Here is a 21,686-nt window from a genome sequence, read left to right as displayed (position 1 = left end):
GCCGCGCCGCGCCCGGGTTCGGCTTAGCCGCGAACGTCATAGGTGTGCGCGCGGCGCCGCGCGCTGCGTACTTTCCTGGGCGGGAACAGCAAAATGGCGCCAGAACCAGTGGCGGGCTGAGGACCCTGGCCCCCCTCGAAGCCGGCTCCGCTGTCCCCGGGCCGCCCCGGCCCCTCCTGGACATGGAGGACGTGGAGGCGCGCTTCGCCCACCTCCTGCAGCCCATCCGCGACCTCACCAAGAACTGGGAGGTGGACGTGGCGGCCCAGCTGGGGGAGTATCTGGAGGAGGTGAGGGCGGCCCGGGGCAGTGGCGCGGGGCCGGCGGGCGGGGCGCCGGGCCTGGGCTGCTGGGCGTCCCGCCGCCTCCGGGGCCGTACATCCGGCGCTCTGGCCGCGCTTGTCCTGAGGCTCCCAGCACCCCGTCACTGCCTCCGCGCACCATCCCTTGTTGAAGTAGCCTGGAGCTGTCATTACGGGTCGCGCGCCACCCATTAGCGAACCATGAAATCGATTTAGTAGGTGATGACCACCGTTTTCATTAATGTAATAGAATAGAACTTATGTGCACGTTTGGGTGTTTGAGAGAGCTGGATGGCGATGTAGGAGTTGCTTTGTTTTACTTAAGTTTAACTATAACTGGCACGCAATGTACATTAGTTTAAGGTGCGCAACATAGTGAGGAGCTGTCCGCTCTATTTCTGCGCTTCACTTTGACTCTTAAGCTTGGGCCTGCTCTCGTCCTGATCAATAATGACCTCCATCCATCCTGTCAAATCCGGGGACACTAGGAGTGTCCTCTGATTCAACTCAGCAGCGTTTGTTGGTTGACCACTTCCTCCTTTTTCATTGATTGATTGGTTGATTGATTTTAGGGAGGGAGCAAGAGAGAGACACCGATTTGTTCCACTTATTCATGCATTCATTGGTTGTTTCCAGTGTGTGCCCTGACCTGCAACCTTGGCATATGGGGACGACACTGTAACTCACAGAGCGGCGTGGCCAGGGCTGACCACTCCCTCCTCTTTGAAACAGTTTTGGGTTCTGATTTTCGTCTGATTTCAGTGCCTACTTTTTTTTTCCTTCCCTATGCAACCTAGCAACCTACGGTGTCCAGTTCCTCAGGTGGGTCCTGGGCCACTTCCTTACTTGTGTCCTCTCAACGATCTCATCTGTTTCCATGATTGCAAACATCACCTGTATGAGGCCAGCTCCCAGGCGTATATCTCCATCCTGCATATTTCCTCTGACTCTGTTTTGTGTAGCCAGCTGCTTACTTGACATCCTACTTAGATGTCACAAGACATCTCGGACTTCGTGTATTTAACACGCAGCTCTTTATTTCCTGCACAAATCCCAGTCTTCCTGATCTTGGCAAGTGGCACCACTGTTCAACCAAAGGTGAATGAATGCTCAGAGCTGTTCTAGTGAAAACCCACATGCCACAGCCAGTCCACCCGTGGATTCACTCGAGTCCATGTGTTCTCCCTTGCCTGTGGTCCAGGCCACCATCTGACTCACGTTCATGTAAAACCTTCTTTCTCCTGGGCTCCCTGCCACTGTGTTTGGCCCCATCCAGTTCATCCGGCAGCTCCGTCTGGCAGCAAGTGTGACTTACAAGTTCACACCAGGCTGCAACGCTGCCCTGCCCAGAACCCCTCCAACACGTTCCATTGCTCTCAGAATGACATCCAAGCTTCGTGCTCTGAATCCGGTCCTGCTTCCTGTTTCAGCCTTCCCTGGGGCTCTTCACTTGTGTTTGCGAGCCAGTCAGCCTACAGGACCCGAGCTCATTCTTGGCTGAGAGTATATTTTCTGTTCCTACTGGGGTGCAGTCCTCACCCAGTTGTTTTTTTACTCACCGTTGCTGCTTATCCTTTCTGTCTGTTTCAGTGTGAGCTGACTGTTCTATCTAGAGTAGTTCTCTCTGTCATAGTATGTTATGTACTTTAGAATGTTGTTAACACAAGCTGTTAATTTATTTAGGGTCTGTTTTCACCCTAGAATGTAAATTCTTCAAGGGCAGGGGCCATATTTACACTCTCTTCCTTTTGCTTAACACAATGTCCAGCACTTAGAAGGTGCAGAACAAATGTTTGTTAGATGAACACTTGACATGATGACGGACCTGTGGCTGGACACACTCTGCTGAGAAAATGCTGAGGACTGTGCTGGGCTGGCTGCTGTGGGCCCAGGTCCCAAGCAGGGGGCTTGGGTGCCTGGTGGGTCTACTTCCTGCTTCCTGTGTCTGCTCTTCCAAACCTCTGCCCATCCCACCCCCCAGGTCCTCACTCAGGTTTTGTCTGTCTTCTTTCATTTTCCACACAGCTACCAGAATGTTCTTTTTCAAAGAACAGATACTACCCTATTGCTAAATTCTTTCATCTGTTGATTTACTCACTGTTGCATATCTACTGTTGGCTGAAAACCTGTCGACCCTTTGGAGGACAGTGGCAAGCAGACCGCAGTCCCGCTTCACTCTTGCGGGAGATGGACTGATCCCAAGGCAGTAAACCCTGGAGCTGTAACAAACATCACGCGTTCGGCACAGGCTCTTGCTGAGCCCCGTTTTGTGTGCTCTGGACCTGGAGACTCACGCAGCCCTCACAGAAGGCCCGCTGGTACAGGTGCTAGTTCTGCAGAGAGGTTGAGTGACACGCACGGAGTCCTAGCTAGTGGGTGGCAGAGCGGAGCCCCCGCCCACTGTGTGTGTGTTTTGCGCAACCACAGACTGATGAGGGGTTTGAAAGGAGGTTGGGGGCTCCCTGAGGATTGACTGGGGGGCCTCACTCTGGTTGGGGCGAAAGGAGCGGCCTAGTGAGCGGTCATTCACAGTGAGCTGAAGAATGACCCAGGCTCAGAGAGTGTGTTCAGGGTTCCGAGGTGGGACAGCGCCAGCTCCGTGGAGGGCCAGGTGGCTGCTGTGCAGCTCACAGGGGACAGCGGGCCACAGAGAGGGAGGCTGCTCGGCGTGGAAGGCTCCACTTAGGATTTTGGGTTTTTTTCTAAGAGTGGCAGAAAGCCATTCGGGTTGAGGACCGTGATGTAGTCCCGCCTGTGTCTGAAGACAAGAGCTGGCTGCTGCGTGAAGAGTAGACTGGAGGGGAGCGAAGGGCTGGAGGAACGGCAGTCTCTGTGGACAGGAGCGGACAGGTCAGGGCGCGGCAGAGAGCTGGGCCGGGCTGAACAGGGGGCAGAGAGCTGGGCCGGGCTGAACAGGGGATGGGAGCGGGGAGCTGAGACCCTGGCTTCTGGGCTGTGATGTGGGTAGGGGACCTCTAGGGTTCAGGGGGACCTGGTTCAGTGTGAATTTCGGATGAGCCATCCCAGTGGTACTCGAAGAAGGCGGTTGGACATACAGGTTAGGGCCTCAATGGCAGGTCCAGCCTGGGAGTATGCATTCGGGAGTCATCGGAAGGAGAAGGGAGTGTGAGGTCCTGGGAGTAGGGGAGTAGCTGAGACTAGAGTGTCACTGAAGAGAAGGGCCACTCCAGCTGCCCCCATTGCCTGCTCCCTCCTCTCAGGCACATGTCTGTTTGCTCTGACTTTCTGGCTCTCAAGCTCCTGTCTCCTCTCCCTCCCTCCATTCCTGGCCCACTGACTCCCTGTCTTTCAGGAATCAGTAGAGGTCGCCCCCTGGTGGAGTCCACCCAGACTGCCCCTTCTTGGTGCCATCCTGGGGCCTAATACCTTCCGTAGTGCGCCCTACGCTTTGGGCGTGTTTGCCTGATACTCATTTTCCTAAACAGTTGAATCCTGGCAGCAAACTGCCTTTGTGTGATGGTTGCTCTTCCTGAAAAGCCAGTCCCTTCATCTCCGGAAGCGGACCACAAAAGACATCGGTCTGTCTTCAGGCTTAGCTCCGACGTCATCGCTTTTCATCAAACGTTCATTGGGCACCAGCATCAGGCACCGAGCTACAGGCTCGAATTACCCTGAGTGCTGACGGTGCGCGGAGGGAGGGAGTCCAGGCGGGGCGGCCTAGCCTACCGGACTGCACGGAGGCTGAGCAAGACTGCAGAAGCGCCAGGAGCCCGCTGGGGTCGGGTTCCAGGCAGAGGGCTCGACGAAGGCGCAAGGCGCGAGGGCTTCCAGAGCTGCTGGTTGAGGGCCAGGCTGTGGGGAACGTCCTGAGGGAAGGGTGGAGATCGAACATCGGGGACGCGTGGGTGTCTGCGAGACACCTGGACGCAGCTACAGCTGTGCCCTGCCTCTTCGCGAAGGGCGCTGGTCTGCACCGTTTTGGGAACCGTTGGGAGCCTTTGGGTCAGCCGACACTGACACTGAAGAGGTGATGTGAGCTGGGGTTCAGGGGTCACAGGAAGGGGGAGGACTCACTTGGAAGTGTTTCCTGAGTTTTTTGCTCGAAGCATGGAGACTCCCACGTTTTGTCTCTTGTCTTCACTGCCCCTGAGTGCCCGCCCCCGGGGTGCAGGGCCTCCTGCCAGTCCCCCCTCCCCAGTCCGATTTGCACTGGCGCTGCACTGAGCACCCACAGAAGGGGGCTGGCGTGCAGCCCGGCTGTCTGTGGTTTGCACACTTGGGGTCTCCCTCTTCCAAATACCAAGCTCAGAGGTTGCAGGGAGTGGGGGACAGCACAAAGACCCTCCCAGAACAACGGACAAGCAGCAAGCCCCAGGCAGAGCCAGAGCTGTCCGTCCAAGGACTGCTGGTGGAGACGAGTCAGGCGCCAGCCCGTGGTGCTGGGAGGAGGCGGCAGGGCAGCCGAGGGGAGAGGGGAGAGGCACATGCGGCACATGCGCTCTCGGCTTCTACTGAGCCGACCGTGTCTTGCAGCTGGACCAGATCTGCATTTCCTTTGATGAGGGCAAAACCACAATGAACTTCGTGGAGGCTGCGCTGCTCATCCAGGGCTCTGCTTGTGTCTACAGTAAGAAGGTGGGTGCCCCCGACTCTGTGCTGCTGGAGCAGGCTCACCCCGTCTCTGACCTGCCTTCCTGCATTCCTCGCCACCTTTTAATGCTGAACAAAAAGCTTGTATTTAAAATTGCAGGGCCTGCTTCTATACATACATCAACGTGCAGGAGAGCCCCACACTGCAAAGAATTATCCAGCCCACAGTGCCTGGTCCCCAGCTTGAGAGCCTGTTGTAGAGCAAGAGGAAAAGCAGGAAGGAGGGAGCACCGAGGGGAAGCCAGTGAGGGGTGGGGCACCCGCAAGAGGAGAAGTCGGGGAGAGGCCATAGAGACAGTGTTCCAGCAGGGAGTCCGAGCAGGGGAGAGTTTCTGGGACCAAAAATGTTCAGTTCAGTGAATTGGATGCATGTGCTAAGCATCTCCAAGTATCAGTGGAGGCCTACAGTTAGGAGGTCCCTGGGGTTAGGGAGAGGAGGCCGGACCACTGGTGCAGGGGAACCCAGAGGCAGGAGAAAGTGCCCAGAGTCAGCGTAGAGTCCTCTTCAGACAGCGCGTCGGAAAGGGGGAGAGACTGGGCAGCAGCTGAAGCCGCGGCTCTGAACCCAGGCTGCGGTCCAAACGGTTCCCAGTGGCTGGCCCTTACCCGGACTGCTGAAGTCAGAACTGTGGTGGGGGTGGTGTTGGCATGCGCACTTTTCTTTCTTAACTAGGAGAAGGTTCATTTAGGAAGTCGCAGAGGTAGAAGAAGTGGACAGTAGAAGACATGGGCTCAGGAAACCAATGACAGATGCAAAAGAAGGGGCCCCTGGAGTTCAGGGGAGAGGAGGGTAAAGGGGACGTGGGGGTGGGGGAGAGGCGGGGCGGGAAAGGCACCCCTGTGCTCTCAAGGGGGAGTGCAGGCCTCAGGGTTTCTTAAAGCGTCCTCAGGGACAGCAGAAGTGAAAACCAGAGCCCCACCGCGGAGGGGCAGCTGGCGGGGTGGGGGCTGGAGGGAGACGTGAAGCCTGATGCAGAGAAGTTGAGCTCAGGGATTTTGGGGAGTTTGGTGCCGGGTCCAAAGCCAACAGAGAAGGGACAGTGATGTGATTGCAGCTGAGCAGGCACAGGACATGGTGGATGAGCCTCTGGGCACCTCAGAATATTAAGACAGTCTAAGGATTACTGATCTTTGTCCTAGATAATCCCATTAAATCGAATTCCTGTGTCCTGTGTTTGTCCTAAGAAGGAATGTCTGCAACTGACTGTGCAAGCGCAGACCCTTGGTGAACTGCTGGGCAGGCAGACAGGCAGGCCCAGCTGGGTGCTTCCTGCAGCGAAGAGGTTGGGGCTGCGGGCCCTGGCTCATCAGCCAGCTGGGCTCTCAGAGTGCTGGGTGTGGCCCGGGTCCCTGCTGCCAGATAGGGGAGCTGCTGGCTGCACCTGGCTGCTGAGCCCTCGAACTATGACTAGTATGGCTAAGGAATTTTGAATTTTGAGTTTCATTAAACTTTTTAAAAAGATTTATTTGTTTTTAGAGAGAGGCTAAGTAGGGAGAAAGGAGAGAGAAGCATCAATGTGGGGTTGCCTCTCACACATCCCCTACTGGGGACCTGGCTGGCAACCCAGGCATGTGTCCTGACTGGGAATTGAACCAGGATCATTTGGTTCACAGGCCAGTGCTCAGTCCACTGAGCCACACCAGCCAGGGCGAATTTTATTAACTTTTAGTTAATTTAAATTGCTACAGTCATGTGTGGCTGGTGGCTGCTGTGTTAGATAGTACAGCACTAGGTTCATAGACCCAGGGTGCCGGTCCTGGGCCCCGCACTGCCCTGCGTTACTGTGTTTCTGAGTCTGAGCTTATTCTCTCTCTCGTTCATTAGAGCTGGGGACAGGGGAACAAGGAAGGGCTGAGGGTAGGAGGAGTGGCAGCCCAGGCGGGCTGCTTTGGCTCACTGAGAACTAGAAGTCACAGTTAAAGGAGTGAGCTGAGGCGTGGCTGCTGTCAGCTCACTGGGAAGTCAGAGAAAGGGGGCCTTGGAGATGGTTCCGGGGATCGGGGCTGAGCCGGGCAAGCTCCGCTGCCCATTGTTTCCCTGGCTGCAAGTCTCCTGGGGGTTCTAACAGTTTAGGAGGCACAGGCCTGTGGGGGAGGAGGAGAGGGAAGGGAGGCATGTTCTGGGAGGGAGAGTGTGCCCTCAGTGTATTCTCCTACAAACAGAGTGGTGGTGGCACCCGAACCAGGCAGGTTGAGATGAAGCACTGTCCCACCATATCTCTTGCTCACCCTGGTGCCTGGTGCATGAGAGAGAGGGCAGGCTGAGCAGAGGGGGCTGTGTGTGCTCCCAGGTGCTGTTGCCCCGGGGAAATGGCCCAGAGGCAGCACTGGCGCACACCCTGCTGGTGGGGCCCCCCAGGCTGCGGCTGGAGGGGTGCTGGGTGGGACTGTGCCGCCGCACGCAGGCTGGTGTGTAGGCTGCACGAGGCGTGGGGGGGGGGGGGTGCCGGCCTCCAGAGAGCCCCCTGCTGCTGTGTCAAGTGTGGGGCAGAGGAGGGGCCTCAGCTCTGGGAGTAATTCTGTTCAACCAGAGAAGCACTTTGGTGGCCACAGTGGCAGGACTTGTGCTGGAGGTTTCAGAGGGGGCAGTGGGCTTCTCTGCTTGGACGTCCGGGTTGGAAAGTCCTGGGGAGGACCCTGGAGCATTGAGAGTGGGCTCCTTCCTGTGGCCTCACCTCCTGTTTCTGGCCTCCAGGTTGAGTACCTCTACTCGCTGGTCTACCAGGCCCTCGACTTCATCTCTGGCAAGAGGTGAGTCCTGGAGGTGGAGCCCGGAGGAGGAGCCTGTGTGCCCCCCTGCTGTGTGGCCTCCAGCCCCCACACACCCACACATCAATTCTCTCCCAGGCGGGCCAGGCAGCTGTTGGTGCGGGAAGACGGGGCTGGCAGGGATGTCAGCTCCAGGGCCGCCCAGCCAGTGGAGGATGAGGTGAGGTTTTCTGGGCGCAGGGCTGCTGCCCGCTGTGTGCTGGTGGTGCTGCTGCTGAGCCCACTGTGTCCCCCCAGTTCCTGTCACTGGATGACCTGCCTGACACCCGAGCTAATGTGGACCTGAGGCACGAGCAGGCCCCCACTGTGAGTGCCCCTTCCCGTGGATGGGTCCGAGTGGAATTAGGAGGGTGCTGGATGGTGTGGCATATGGGTTGCCCACCCGGAGCCCATGGGACCCACAGCTCAACTCTCTCTCGGCCCCTGTGTAGGAGGTTGTCATCGTCCCCCTCCTGCCCATGGCCCTGGTAGCCCTGGATGAGATGGAGAAGAACAACAACCCCCTGTACAGGTTTGGGTCTGGGCCTGGTGCAGGGCGGCGGGGCACCATCAAGGGGGTCTCTGCAGTGGCTGTGTTTCTGCCTGCACAGCTGTCAGGGGGAGGTCCTGGCCAGCCGGAAGGATTTCAGGATGAATACATGCACCCCTCACCCCAGAGGAGCTTTCATGTTGGAGCCAGAGGGCTTGTCCCCTAGGGAGACCCTGCTGCCCAGGAAGGGTGAGGGCCTGGGTGTGGGACTGCGTGGTAAGGAAGGGTCTTGGGGCTGGGCTCCTTGTTGGGGACCCTGTGCCCACCAGCTCTAGTCCCTGTCACCTGCTCCATGGACCGGCCTGCTGGAGCTGGTCGCTTGGCCCCATCACCAGTCTTGCCCTACACCTGGCCACCTGCTGCCCTCCCCAGCCCTGGCTCCTTAGGGCCCCTGGGAGGGACATTCTGCAGGAGGGCCCAGGCTGACTTGTCCAACCCCCGTTTCTCCCAGAGGCTGGGAGGGCTGAGGAGCAGCCAATGGAAGTCTTTGTGAGCAAGAGTCCGGTCGCTGTGCCCAGCAGGTCCCAGGAGCCAGGTGAGAAGTCATCCTAGTGGACCTGCAGGTGGAGCGGGGATGTGGCTCTGTGCTCAGCAGGCCCAGCCTGCCTGCCCCACTACGCCTGTGCGGGGGAGGCATGGGGAGCAGTGACGCCTCAGAGCTGGCCCTGTGCGCCCAGGCCAGGCCTTGCCTCTATGTGTCCTGCTGCCTGTCTGCCCGTCCCCAGGCCTCTTCTCTGGGCAGACACAGATGGCAGCATTTAAAAAGGAAAGTAGCTGAGAGACAGCAGCATGGCAAGGAGAGCGTAAAACACCTTGCCCTGTTCTCTGGGTCGGCAGATGAGGCCGAGATGGGGGACGGCCTCTCGGGCCCAGAGGGGCGGCCCCCACCTGCTGTCTGGCCTTCAGGCTCTTCTGGGCTGACAGGTCTCTCACTCCCCTGCCCAGGCACCTCTCCAGAAGGCCCGATGCCCGGAGGCGGGGGTGAGGATGAGGATGCAGAGGGTGCAGCAGAGCTCCCTGAGGCCATGGCCCCTGAGGTCCCTCTGGAGCCCCAGGAGCCCAAGAGCCCGCAGCAGGTGGGACCCACACTGAGGCCTGCGAAGCCCAAGCTGTCTGCTGGGCAGCCCTAGGTCTGCAGCAGCCACGCTCAGTCTGGGAAGGCAGCCCCGGGGTTGTGCTCCCAGGGTTGTGCTCCCTGGGCCCTTCTACCTTGCGCGTCCCTCCCCTCTCCCTAGCAGGGCGGATGCTGCTCCTCAGGGGTGGGCTTGCCTCCAAGGGCCTGAGCCCTGTGTGCGCACTTAACCATGCAGCGGGGCAGCTGGTCTCCGGAGCTGACTCTTCTGAGGCCTTGGCTGCCTCCCTCGGCCCCAAGGACTCTGTGCTCCAGCCCTAGAGCTCAGAAGTCTCACCTATCCCAAGGCAAACCTGCCACCTAAGTAGACGATGTTCACTTGTTCATTTTGGCTGGTAGCAGCCTGGGTATTTATCAGGTTACCCTGTTCTTTGTTTTCCCCATGGCCACTAGTTTACTAGTTTGTGCATTTCCTAAAGTTTTTCTTAGAGGGTTTACTTTTTAGTCCTTGCAAAGTGTTCGAAATTCTTGCCTCCAAAGATAGTCTCTGCAGGGTATTTTCCCCCAGAGCAGAGGAGGGGGCATCCCTTGGCCTTTTCTCTGTAGAACACTGCCCAGCCCAGGAGGTTCGAGCTCCGGGAGAGGCGAGAGGCCCTGGAGCCTGTGTCTCGGCCAAAGGTGAGGCAGTGGGGCCCAGACCCCAGATCCCTGACCCTGCTGGCAGGGAGGGTGCGCCTGAGGCCTCACCACCCACCTCTTCCTGCCTGCCCGAGCGAGGCCCTCCACGTCGGCACCCTGGACTGAGTGTGGCCAGTCCTTCCCTTGCTGTCACTGCACTCAGTGGGGGCTTTGCTGGGAGGGTGTGTATCCCTGCTTTCCCTAAGCACTCTCTGCTTAGGAGACGCCAGACCCCTGGCAGAGCCTGGACCCCTTCAACTCTCTGGACTCTAAGCCCTTCAAGAAAGGTAATTGGGCCCTAGCTGGTGTGGCTCGGTGGACTGAGTGCCAGTCAGTCTGTGAACCAAAAGGCTGCCGGTTCAATTCCCAGGCAGGGCACGTGCCTGGGTTGCGGGCTAGGTCCCCAGTGTGGGGTGCATGAGAGGCAGCCACACATTGATGTTTCCCTCTTTGTTTCTTGTTCCCTTCCACTCTAAAAAACAAATCTTAAAAAAAAAAGTAATTGGGTGGAGGGACACTTCCACTCAGGGTCTGTGGCTGGTCTGCTGGAGTGCAGATGGTGTGGGTGGGGTGTGCCCTGTACCCACCAGGAGCCTGGTGTGGGCTATGGGCCCTGGGGCCCACAGCTGTGCTTTGAGACGCCGTTTCTTTGCCTCCAGGTAGGCCCTACTCAGTGCCTGCCTGTGTGGAGGAGGCACCAGGGCAGAAGCGCAAGAGGAAGGGTGCCGCCAAGCTGCAGGACTTCCACCAGTGGTACCTGGCCACCTGTGAGTGGGTGTGAGGGACCAGGCAGGAGGACACGTGGGGCAGAAGGGTTGTTGGTCTGGCTCCTAATGACCTGGTACTCCTGCAGATGCTGACCACGCCGACAGCAGGCGGCCCCGGAGAAAGGGCCCGTCCTTTGCAGGTGACACTGGGGCCCTGCGTCCTCTTAGAGATAATGATGCCATGCTGTGCCCGCTTCCCCCTTCACCCGGGGACGCCAAGGTGCTGGGTGGGCTGGGGAGGGCTGGGCAGGGTACGGAGCCCCTCACGAGGCCTTTGTGCACAGACATGGAGGTCCTGTATTGGCGACACGTGAGGGAGCAGCTGGAGACCCTTCAGAAACTGCGGAGGAGGGAGGCAAGTACTGGCCCCGGTGGACCCCACACAGCCCCAGGGGTGGGAGATGGCAGTGGCCTCACAGTCTCTGCACAGGTGGCTGAGCAGTGGCTGCCAAGAGCCGAGGAGGGGCTGTGGCCTGCAGAGGAGGACCGCCTGGAGGACTCCCTGGAAGAACTGGGGGAAGCAGGTGGGTGCAGGTGGGGTGGGGCAGGGCGGTAGGCAGAGTAGCTGAGGACAGGCATGCAGGCTGACCTGCCTCCTGCTGGGGCCGCCGGGTCTCCCAGCAGATGACTTTCTAGAGCCTGAAGAGTACACAGAACCTGAGGGGGCACAGCCTGTGGAAGCTGCAGACCTGGGTAGGTCTGGGAGTGGGCTGCTGACCAGTAGGCCAGGAGGAGGGACTGAGGATAGGGGAGGGAGAGGTGGGTGTGGCCCACAGCTCACAGCTGTTCCTTTCCCAGAAGCAGAGGCCATGCCAGCGTCCCTGAGCTACGAGGAGCTAGTCCGAAGGAACGTGGTAGGCTCCGGCGGAGTGGGTAGGGAGCTGGGGGCCCCCCCTAAACAGAAGGCTATAGCTCCTGGGCCCTCATAGGAACTCTTCATCACGACATCTCAGAAGTTTGTCCAGGAGACAGAGCTGAGCCAGCGTGTCAGGGACTGGGAGACCAGCATCCAGCCCCTGCTGCAGGAGCAGGTGAGGGGGGCTGGGCCGGCTCCTGCCCGGGGATGGGAGCTGCCCTGCTGCCCGCAGGGTTTGCCTCAGGACGGTGTCCTCCCCTTGAAGGAGCAGCACGCGCCCTTTGACATCCACACTTACGGGGACCAGGTGGTCTCGAGGTTCAGCCAGCTCAACCAGTGGTGTCCCTTTGCGAAGCTGGTGGCTGGCCAGCCTGCCTTCGAGGTGTGTCGTGCCATGCTGGCCTCCCTGCAGCTGGTGAGTGGCTCTTGGGAGCTGGGAGGGAAGTGGTCCCTGGGCTCTTCTGACACACTATTCTTACAGGCCAATGACCACACAGTAGAGATCACCCAGCAGCCGGGGCTGGAGGCGGCTGTGGACACCATGTCCCTAAGGCTGCTCACACACCAGCGGGCTCACAAGCGCTTCCAGACCTATGCCGCCCCCTCCATGGTTCAGCCCTGAGTGGGGAGTGCTGGGACTGGGGGGTGGGCCCGGAAGCCCTGTCCCCCACGGACATTGGGCAACACCTGCTCCCTCCACACGTGCTTCCTGGCTGGCCCAGCCTAATAAAGTGTTGTCATCCCACCTACCCCTCAGAAAGGCTTCTGCTCTGTGCAGAGAAGATAGGATGGCTGCCCACCTCCAGGACCCCTGCCAGCAGCCAGGCCCCTCGTGCTGCGGCCTCCAAGGGCAGCTGGCACAGCTCATGCACACACACAGCTCCACCACACCCTTTATTGACCTGACTCAGTGCAGGATGCTGCGGAAGGCAGCCATGTGGTGCCGCACGCTGTCTGCAATCTGCTCAGCAGATCTGGTCCGGCTGTAGTAGTCTGTGAAGAGGCCGTCGGGGCTGAGCAGATAGATGGCGATGGAGTGGTCTACAATGTAGTCCTGGTCCTCGTCCTTGGGGCCGGCGCTGTAGTACACACGGAAACTGCGGCTGACCTGAGCAACCTGCTCGGCGGAGCCGGTCAGGCCCAGCAGCCGTGGGTGGAAGTCCTGCACGTAGCGGGCCATGGCCGCAACATTGTCCCGCTCAGGGTCCACGGTGACGAAGATGGGCTGGATGGGGGGCAGGCCAGGCTCAGCCTCCAGCTGCTGCACCACCTGCACCAGCTTCTCCAGCTCGTCAGGGCAGATGTCGGGACAGTGAGTGAAGCCAAAGTACATCAGCACCCACTGGCCCCGGAAGTCAGCTTTGCATCGGGCCTGGCCCCAGTGGTCCAGTAGGCTGAAGTCACCCTGGCCCACGGAGGCCTGCCGCAGGGCCTCTGTCCGCTGTTGCTGCCGCAACTTCTCCTTCTCAGTCCTCAGGGCCAGCCAGACCCCACCCAGGCCAGCCCCAAACAAGGCTGTGACTAGCAGCCTAGTTCGCAACCCAGGGCCCTGGGGCTTGCCCAGCCTGCCTGTCTCTGCAGGGCCCTGCCTTGACAAGAGCTGGCACCTCATGTGGAAGGCCTTGCCTCCAGGGGTCCTAGGGAGGGCTGGGGGCTTGAGCTGAGAGAGCCCATGTCGAGCCTTGGGTATCTGAACCAGCAGCAGCAGCATGGGCCTGATGCTCCTGGAAAAGAATAAAGGTGTCAGGAGCTGGAAGGTGTTTGGGCCTTCTGGGTTGTCTCCCATCACTCCAGAGACAACTCCACATGGGGGCTCACAGCATCCCCAACTGACTACCCAGTGCTCTGCTGAGCTCAGAACCGCTTCACCTCTGAAGCCTCAAACTCCAGCTTAGGCATCATCAGGTCCATGCCTGTCCCCCAATCCACTGGCTGGGAGCCTTTATGTCATGTCCCTCCCTAGCCTGCCCCTGTCAGCCTCCTCAGCTGCAGACGGCCGCACTCACCTGTGTTGCAGCATCTGAGCTGATGGAAAGCATTCCACATGCACTGGCTCCCCAGATTCCTGAGCGTGTGTATCTGTTTGCAATAAACCCCATGTCAGAGCAGAGGCTGGTGAGTCTGGCTTCAACTCTCAAAGACTGACTCCTGTGCCTTCCACTTCAAAGACCACTTCAGCCACGGGCTTTGGCCCCTTCCCCCACCCTCAGAAACCGTGTCTCCACCCACGTTGTGCCATCCCTCGGGCCACCCAGGCTGAACCTTTTTTCCTGCACTCGCACGGGCGCAGAAACAAGGTTTTCACTTGCCACAAAACCCACCCTCTTCACACCCAGGTTTCCGATGGCAGCCCACGCCCCGCCATTGCTTTGGTGACCGTGCCTTTCTGAGGGACCTCTGGAGGTGTACTAGGTAGAAGTCCGAGTACCTCCTGACCCGTTCAGCTGCTGCTGAGGGCCCTCTCGAGGATCCCTAAAGGCTGGGCCTGCGCCCCTCCTCCCACTGTTCTTGGCTCAGGCTCTGGGCCGGTGACCTCAGGCATGTCCCTTCTCCTCTGTGCTCACTTCCTCCTTCACGGGACCGGCTCTAGGCGGTGCACGAGACGGGCCTGGCAAGCGAAGGCACCTGCGGACACTTCCCGGGCACCTTCCGGGAACGTGCCTCTGCCCAGTGGCGGTCATGCACCGACCACGCCCCAGATGCCCGCCCGCCCCTCCGTCCCCTGCACCCTGGGTCTTCCCAGGATACACACCTCGGGCCGTCCGGAGTCGGGGACCTGAAGTCTGGGAACACGGCCTTGAGCGCGCAGCCCCCCTTGTTCAGCGTCCGTAGCGGAACAAGGATATGCCGGGTCGCTGCGCTTGACACCAGTGCGCACGCGTAAACGGGCCGCGCACGCGCAATCTTTATTGCAGCGTGCGGTGTGGACCGTGGTGGGGCCCACCGAAGTCACGTGTCTGGGCGGGGGCTTCATGTAGCCCCGCCCCCTAGCTGGCCCACCCCTCTCTCTGAGCTGCCCTCTCGCAGGCTGGTCCCGCCCTCCGGTCCCTCTCTGCAGCGTGCCAGGCGCGGAAACGGGTTTGCGGTTCTCGGGCTTTATTGCTGCACGTTGGTACGCGGCAAGATGAGCTCAGCGAAGGGGGAAGGGGCAGCGAAGGGCTCGCGGTCCGAGAGTACGAGCGCCTCCTGCAGGGCGCTGCGCTGTGGGCCGCTGAGCGCCGGCGCGTCCAGGTGCACTCGGAGCCACGGTGTCCCTGCGGATAGCGAGACTGGCGGTTAGCGGGCGGGGACGATCCGTGGGCGGGGAGGGGCCGGAATCCGCGCTCACCACGGCGCAGCCTCTGGCCCACGCCGACCAGCAGCTCAGCGCCCACCCCGAGTCGGAGCGGCTCCCCGGCGCGGCTGCGCCCGGCTCCGAGTTCGTGCAGCACGCGCGCCAGCGGCAGGGCCCGAATGAGTTCCACTGTGCCTGCGGGATGGGGCGGGCGGGGTCAGGGGCGGGGACTTAGGAACGGAAGGACCGGGGGTGGGGCGTGGGTCTGCGGGAGCTCACCGTCGACGGGTGCGAGCAGTTCCTCTTGCTCCTGGGCGCGGGGTAGCAGCTGCCGGCGCTGCGCAGGGGTTCCGGAACATAGGGCTCGGGCCAGGCCCGGGTCCACACCCTGCATCGCCAGCATTCGCTCGAAGCGGTCCCGGGCCGAGCCGTCGTTCAGCGCCGCAGCCACCCGGGCGGCGCCCTCCTCCTCGGCCTCCGCCTGTCCACTGAGCCAGAGCAGGGCGCCCCCTGCCGGCAGGAGTCCGGGGCTTAGGTGCAGCGGGGGTGGTTCCGTAACTCAGGTCCCCACACGTCTTACCCGTCCACTTACCGAGCCTAGTTACCAGGTCCCGCAGGTCCGGTGGCCCCGTGCCGTCCAAGCAAAGCAGAGCCTCCTCCACCTCCAGGCTGTGGCCCACGCTACGGCCCAGGGGGTTGTCCATAGCGGTCAGAGCCGCTGCAACCCGAAGCCCCAGGCCTGCCCCTACAGCAACCTGCGGAGGCACAGTTCAGTGTGGCCCCTGCCCGGCGTCCCGCGGGGCCTCTTATAGCCCGCGTATTATCAGACTCCAGCCGGTGCTGCACCCTTGCTTGCCAGTTCCTGAGGAGTGAGGGGCTCACAGAAGGCTTTGGGTGTTGGGGGTCAGGAATACCTTGTACCTGGCCTGGGGCGGAGAGCCATGGCAGGTTCTCCAGACCTGAGGCCAGGTCAGCCTTGCTTGGGTAAAGCCACTGAGTGGGGGAAGGGCGTGAAGGACAGACTGGCAGCAAGGAAGCCAGGTCTGGCAGAGGCCAGGGTGACTCAGGGCTGCTGAGTAGAGGGGGACTGAGAGAGCACACAGGGAGCAGACTGCTCGAGTTTTGAGGGGTAGTTGGGCCCACAGGAGGAGGCTCCCCCCCCATCAGCGAGGCCACACAGGGCCCGTGGGCACAGCTGCTCACCAGGGCTCTTGCCAGCTCCCGGGCCTCTGTCTGGCTAGGGAAGACCGCAGCCCCTCCAAACTTCACGTCCACCACCAGAGCAGACAGGCTCTCCACCGCCTTCTTACTGAGGATGGAGGCTGGGGGAGGCACAGGGGGCTGGGGGTAAAGGGCAGCCTGGCACTTCCTGGAGGCATTCTGCCTCAAGTCAACTGTCATGAGGAGTCAGGGACCCTGAACACTGAGGGTCAAGTCCCTTGTGATGGGGGCCCCAGGGCTGGACCACTGTGAATCAGCCAGGACTCCCTCTTGCACTGGTGGTCAGACATCCTGTGATGGGGGGACACTAACCCTGGGGTTGGGGGAGGCCTCGCAGTCCCCTGGTAAGAACACCCCTTATGTTCCATCAGAGGTCGGGGATTTTTCACATGCAGAAGGTGGACCCTGGACCATGGGGTCAGGTCACCTGTGATGAGGGGCAGGCTGTCGACGGTTGCTGTCACATCTCTGGCTTCATACAGGACTCCATCCGCAGGAACCAGCTTCTTGCTCTGGCCCACAATACAGCAGCCCACTCTCTCCAGCAGACCTTGCATCTGGCAAACCCCTTCCGTCAGGATGCCCAGTGACGGTCATGACCTCTGACTGACCTTACCACTAACCCCGACTGAGGACTCACCAGCCACCCTGACAGGTGTCCAAAACCATGACCAGTGACTTATGAACAATTCTGATAAATCCTCATTAATGATTGGCCCAACCCATCAGGGATATTGATCAATGTCCTATGGCCTATTAACGATCCATCAGAGGCCTATCAGTGACTTTGAACAAGTCCCTATTAATGACTCAAAGTCCCATGGATAACCTTGACTGAAGCCCAACGATGCAGGAATAACTTTGGTTAATGTCCCTGTCAGTTACCCTGACTAATAACCCATCAGTGATCCTGGTAAATGCTTCCATCAGTAGCGCAGGTCAATGACTAATCAGTGGCCCACATGTACCTGTTCTGGGCTCTGGATGACGATGAATCCAGGAATAGACTCCAGTTTATCCAAGGTGCCCCCTGTGTGCCCCAAACCACGTCCACTGATCATGGGTACCTGTGGGACGGGGGCACTTGCAGGTGACCCCTTCCTTCCCTGGTCAGGACTTCAGGAGTTAAGTATTTACTAAGGGTTGTGGGGGGTGTTCAGCTGGTGGGGAGGGAATAGAAGAGAAATATCCTGGTTTGGGTTGGGGGGCTTTCAGAGACTGAGGCAGGAGTATCAAGCTTTTCCCTTGGGGGTCCTATCTGGGGTACTGAAGGGGAAGGGGTGCTAAATAACTTGGTCCTGTTACAGGGGCTGATGGGAAGAGGAACCAAGTTCTGTCGGGGCGGGGGGCCGGGGAGGGGGGGGGAGGCAGGGGAAGCAAGAAGCCCCGGGTCTGTCTTTGGGGGCTCTGTCTGCACCAAATTAGAGGTTGGGAGCTGCTGGACTCTTTGAGGTCAGAGTGTCTGGTCTGGAGTGTCATCTCCTCACCTTGCAGCCACAGGCAGCCAGGGCAGGTGCCAGGACCAGGCTGACCTTGTCACCCACTCCCCCTGTGGAATGTTTGTCCACCAGCTGCTGGCGCCAGGCCTCTGGCCACTCCAGCTTTTGCCCAGAGTTGGCCAGGGCCTGGGTTAGCGCCACAGTCTCCTCCAGATCCATGCCTCGCAGTCGGATGGCCATGAGCATGGCCCCTAGGCACGGGGTACAGGGGGGTAGGCAGCATGAAGGGTGGGTCACAGTGGTGGGTCATCCTGGGGGCGGTGGCGGTGGAGGGGTGCTGTGGTGAGTTCGGGGCAGGAAGTCAGCCTCTGGGTTGGAGTCAGGAGTGCCCAGCTGGCCCCACACACCTATTTGCGCGCCCTGCGCGCTCCCGTCCACCACAGCGCGCACGAAGCCCTTTATGTCTCCCTCACTCAGGCGGCCTCCATCTCGCTTCAGGCGGATCAGCTCCGGGAGCTGCTTGGGCTCTGGCGGTGTGTCGGGGGGGCTCCGGGGCCCTCCCCATGAGAGATCACCCGCTGGGGTGGGTGCCGGGGGTCCTGAGGTCACTGGGGTCGCCATCGCTCCAGGCCTGCCAGGTGCGAGACGCCGGTAGAACTTGCTGCCGCCCTGCCTCCGACGGTGCGGCCTGGGGCACTTGTCCCCACCCTGTCCCGAGTTTTTCGTGTCCCTCCTTACCCCTTGTACTGTGTCTGTGTCGCGTGTGTGCGTGTCTGGCTACCCTTCAGCCTCATATATGGGCCCCGGGCCGTACCTGTCCCGAACAGCAGCCCTCGCCCTTCCTGCTTGGGTTCCAGCCCGCTTCCGCCCTGCGGTTCCAGCCGCCGCAACGGGCTCAAGGTTGAGCCACCCCAGGGGCAAGGTCTGCGAGATCCCTGGGACTTCCTGGGCCCTCCCAGCTGAGCCCCGCCCATTCCGAGCAGTGCCCACCCCCGCCCGAGCTCGCCCCCGACCCGGCGCGGGCACAGAGAGGCGGACACGAGTCTGGCTCCGGAAGCTTTAAGCAGACGTTTGTGGCGCCGCGCCGTCGGCCCATCAGTCGTCCGTGTTGGGCACGTTGGGCACGGTCTGGGCCAGATAGTCCGAGTGCCGGATCCCGAAGCTCCAGCCTCCAGGCTTCCGGTGCTGTGGACCCGGGAGACTGACCTGGCTGCTGACCTGGAGCAGCCGCCCGTGCGGCTCCACGCCCGGACCCCCATTCCCGACCTCGGGCCTCAGACCCTCCGTCCTGAGCCTGGACCCTCGTCGCCCCACGTCTGCCCCTGTCCCTGTCCCTGATCACCTGGTCCACGTTGTAGGCTGCGGGCCCGGGATTCAGGCTACTGTCTTTGGGGAGCGACGTCCGCGCCAGCATCGTGAACTGAGGGGCGCGAGACTTGTAGACCCCAGGGTTCACCACGTGGTAGGCGCACGGGCCTGGGGTCTAAGGGATAGCAGAAGGGGCGCTGGGTCCGGCTTCCTTTCTCGGCCGGCCCCCGGCCCCCGCCCTTTCCTGGCTCTCTGCGGTCCGCCTGGCTGACCCCAACGCTGCCCCGTGCCCGCAGCCCCTCCACCTTGCTGAGGTCCTCGAAGACGCTGCCTACTGCGCTGCGGCCGTAGATGGAGTAAATTGGGGCCGAGACTTTACCGATGACGCGTGGGCCCAGGAGCGAGGGCACAGTGTAGGTCCCCGGACCTGGAAGCAGCCAGCAGGGTGTGGGTCTGCAGACGGGCCAGGGTCTCCCCGCCCCTGGGAGTGCCGCGTCGCCCCAGCGCCTGGAGAGTGTCTCTGGGTCGGGGTGGGAAGGGTCTCGGGGCCGGAACCTTCGTGGTCTCACCTGGGGTGTGCTGCTGCGTGTGGATGCCCCAGTTTCTGGGGGCGATGGTGTGCCGAGGCGCGCTGGGATACGTCGCATTTCCCGCTCGCTCTGGGAAGTACCTTCCTGTGGGGTGGACCAGGGGTATAGGTAACCAGGCTGGGGTTCTGGGATTAGGCCTTAATCGTTAGGGGAAACCCAGCCACGATTTGTCAGAACCCGGTGGGGCTTGAAGTTCTTTGGAGATCCGACGCAGGGGAGCCGAGTTTGGAGCGTTAGGGTACCAAGGTTGGGCTTGGGGATCAGGTGGAGGGTTTCAAGGCTGGCCTCCTTGGCACTGGGGAGGCCGGGGTCCCAGGGGTCCTTACCCGGTCCGGGAGTGAGGCTGGGCGCTGCCTGGCGCGGGCGGCCGTAGATGGAGTAGGCAGGGGTGCTGTCGCGGCCGCGCACGGTCATGCGCGCCGGCACCAGGTGGCTGGGCCCTGGTCCGTACGAGGTCTGCTGCGTGGGGAGGCGCAGGCCTAAGGTGAAGGCGGGGGCGCGGGCCCGCGACGGATCGTGCAGGGTGTATCCTGCGAGGTGTCTCAGCATCACCCTGGGCCCCGGCACAGCCCCCCACCTCGTCCCCCCAGAATAGACTTCCTGCTCTCCTGCCCGGGGTGTATGGTGGCCCCCTCTCAAGGCACTGACCCACTAGCTCCTTCCTCCCCACCCCCACCTCTCACAGCCCCGCGTGGCGCTGGTACCCGTGTTGGAGGGAAGCTTGTATTTGGGCCCCGGGCCGCTGTGCAGCGCCGCGATGGGGCCGCGGGGCCGGTGAGGCCGCCAAGGACCGACCCAGACGTTCGAGCCCATGGCGCGTCAGGTGCTCACGGCCTGCAGCACCTGTGGACAGAAGGTGGCGGCCCGGCCCCTCTCCCCAAGCTCGCAGGGGACTCACTTCGCTGCCCCACTCCGGGGGCGGGGCTCCGCCGTATCCCAGGAGCCAGGAAAACAAACGCGAGCTTTCCCGGCTCTGGGGGTGGGGGGCGCAGGGCAGGGACCGAGGTCCAGGGCCACCTCCCATCCCCTTCCCCCAAACCGAGTGAGTTCAGTAAGGGGGATGTGGGCCTGCACCAAGTTCGGACTAAACTCCGTGGGAAGGGAATCCCCCAGGGTCCTGGGGCGCAGGGCATTTTGAGGGCGCCAGGTGAAGGTACTGCAGTGGGGGAGAGGCACTGGAAGACTGGCGCCCGGAGGGGGTGCCCCCTGAAGCCGATGCACTAACCTGATCCTGAGGCCAGCGGGGTGCCCGGATTCCCACCCCTGCCTGGCCCAACTCCCAGACCCCATTGTGTCCGTCCCGCCTCCTGGCAACGGGACTGACCGCCCCGGCTCCGCCCCCCGTCCCCGCCCCCCCTTCCCCGCTCCCCGCACCGCCACCCTCGGCCTCTCAGCCTTGGAGCCTGGAGTTGGCTCCAGACTGGGAGCCGCTGACCAGCCGCCTCCCCAGATTTCAACACACCCATTCCATAAGTGAACAGATGTATAGTCAAAAAAACAGGTAAGAGAATAAAAAGCCTGAATAATACAAACGGCACGCACAGTTTGTTGCTATGTGTAGAGAAAGAACTTTGCATCTATTTAAGTCCGTGGAATAATTGCAAAAAACAAGCATGTAGTGGGCCACGCGCACATAGAGAATCCCACGCACGTGGAATAAGGAGGCATGCGAGGACACACGACTTGATCAACAACTCTGATCAAGTGTTAAAAGAAAAGCAAATGTAAGTGGTTGGAAGTTAGTAAATTCCCTTGGAAGAAACCCACAACAACCTTGGATCAAAGAGAAATCCAAAGGTGAAGTTTCAAACTATATGTAAAACTGCGAAGGTAGAGATACCTCCGTGCCCAACTCTATAGGACACAGCTAAACCTGCGTTCAGAGGAAAACAAAGCTTTGAATGACTTCATTATTAATGAAGAAAAACCTTAAATGAACACGGTATTTATCTTACAAATAGTGGGAAAAAGAACAGTGAAGTAAACTGAAAGTGGGTCTGTTCTGCCCAGCCTGGCACTCACTGGCCTGCCGCTAGAGGAGAAAGGGCAGGAAGGGGCGTCCGGCCGTCTGCTGGGCGCCTGGCCTTTGCCCAGTGAGTGCTGAGCTTTGTCAGCTGAGGACTGAGAACCAGGGTGGATTGCTGGGCTCCACTCTTCTGAGGCCACCATGGGGCCTCTTGAGGGCTGAAAGGGGGAGGCGCATAGGGGATGCATCGTCTGCAGAGAAATAAAAAGAAATCAGAGTGCTGAAGTTAATCCGCATGTTTTAC

The 21,686-nt window shown here is 60.6% G+C and overlaps 4 protein-coding genes across 17 annotated transcripts; 1 reads left to right on the top strand and 3 right to left on the bottom strand.

The window, feature by feature from the left end:
• Positions 1–53: 53 nt before the first annotated feature.
• Positions 54–12,333, top strand: NCAPH2 (non-SMC condensin II complex subunit H2). Of its 10 annotated transcripts, none has more exons than XM_045187254.3 (20): positions 54–290; positions 4,797–4,898; positions 7,609–7,664; positions 7,761–7,842; positions 7,920–7,988; positions 8,114–8,193; positions 8,273–8,427; positions 8,663–8,746; positions 9,157–9,287; positions 9,890–9,961; positions 10,182–10,248; positions 10,621–10,728; positions 10,815–10,868; positions 11,013–11,083; positions 11,159–11,252; positions 11,350–11,421; positions 11,527–11,582; positions 11,658–11,759; positions 11,856–11,999; positions 12,066–12,333. In XM_045187254.3, exons 1-20 carry the CDS (start codon positions 183–185, stop codon positions 12,204–12,206), a joined length of 1,848 nt encoding a protein of 615 aa, XP_045043189.2. In that variant the 5' UTR covers positions 54–182; the 3' UTR covers positions 12,207–12,333. The 10 variants fall into 10 exon arrangements, with proteins under 10 accessions (XP_045043189.2, XP_045043188.2, XP_024435050.2 ...); XM_045187253.2 differs by having other exon boundaries at positions 55–290; positions 11,353–11,421; positions 11,530–11,582; positions 11,850–11,999; XM_024579282.3 differs by having other exon boundaries at positions 55–290; positions 11,530–11,582; positions 11,850–11,999.
• A 131-nt stretch (positions 12,334–12,464) lies between these two features.
• Positions 12,465–14,466, bottom strand: SCO2 (synthesis of cytochrome C oxidase 2). Of its 2 annotated transcripts, none has more exons than XM_024579291.4 (3): positions 14,337–14,466; positions 13,591–13,663; positions 12,465–13,308 (listed from the first exon to the last, which is right to left on the bottom strand). In XM_024579291.4, exons 2-3 carry the CDS (start codon positions 13,602–13,604, stop codon positions 12,492–12,494), a joined length of 831 nt encoding a protein of 276 aa, XP_024435059.2. In that variant the 5' UTR covers positions 13,605–13,663; positions 14,337–14,466; the 3' UTR covers positions 12,465–12,491. The 2 variants fall into 2 exon arrangements, with proteins under 2 accessions (XP_024435059.2, XP_045043194.2); XM_045187259.3 differs by lacking the exon at positions 14,337–14,466 and adding an exon at positions 14,013–14,153.
• A 214-nt stretch (positions 14,467–14,680) lies between these two features.
• TYMP (thymidine phosphorylase) lies at positions 14,681–18,507 on the bottom strand. Of its 3 annotated transcripts, none has more exons than XM_053919853.2 (10): positions 18,257–18,507; positions 17,926–18,149; positions 17,567–17,769; positions 17,048–17,146; positions 16,507–16,636; positions 16,062–16,180; positions 15,451–15,613; positions 15,138–15,368; positions 14,913–15,053; positions 14,681–14,838 (listed from the first exon to the last, which is right to left on the bottom strand). In XM_053919853.2, the coding sequence occupies exons 1-10, from the start codon at positions 18,490–18,492 to the stop codon at positions 14,681–14,683; spliced, it is 1,704 nt and encodes a 567-aa protein (XP_053775828.1). In that variant the 5' UTR covers positions 18,493–18,507. The 3 variants fall into 3 exon arrangements, with proteins under 3 accessions (XP_053775828.1, XP_053775829.1, XP_045043192.2); XM_053919854.2 differs by having other exon boundaries at positions 18,333–18,460; XM_045187257.3 differs by lacking the exon at positions 14,913–15,053.
• Positions 18,508–18,517: 10 nt separating this feature from the next.
• On the bottom strand, positions 18,518–20,718 carry CIMAP1B (ciliary microtubule associated protein 1B). 2 transcript variants are annotated; one of them, XM_045187260.2, is made up of 7 exons: positions 20,642–20,718; positions 20,121–20,259; positions 19,743–19,946; positions 19,396–19,500; positions 19,132–19,253; positions 18,861–19,001; positions 18,518–18,703 (listed from the first exon to the last, which is right to left on the bottom strand). In XM_045187260.2, exons 2-7 carry the CDS (start codon positions 20,227–20,229, stop codon positions 18,614–18,616), a joined length of 771 nt encoding a protein of 256 aa, XP_045043195.1. In that variant the 5' UTR covers positions 20,230–20,259; positions 20,642–20,718; the 3' UTR covers positions 18,518–18,613. The 2 variants fall into 2 exon arrangements, with proteins under 2 accessions (XP_045043195.1, XP_024435435.1); XM_024579667.3 differs by having other exon boundaries at positions 20,121–20,716.
• Between the last annotated feature and the right edge of the window lie 968 nt (positions 20,719–21,686).

Source organism: Desmodus rotundus, chromosome 3 (assembly GCF_022682495.2).
Source record: "Desmodus rotundus isolate HL8 chromosome 3, HLdesRot8A.1, whole genome shotgun sequence".
Taxonomy (NCBI): Eukaryota; Metazoa; Chordata; class Mammalia; order Chiroptera; family Phyllostomidae; genus Desmodus; species Desmodus rotundus.
This window is presented reverse-complemented; position numbering and strand designations above follow the sequence as displayed.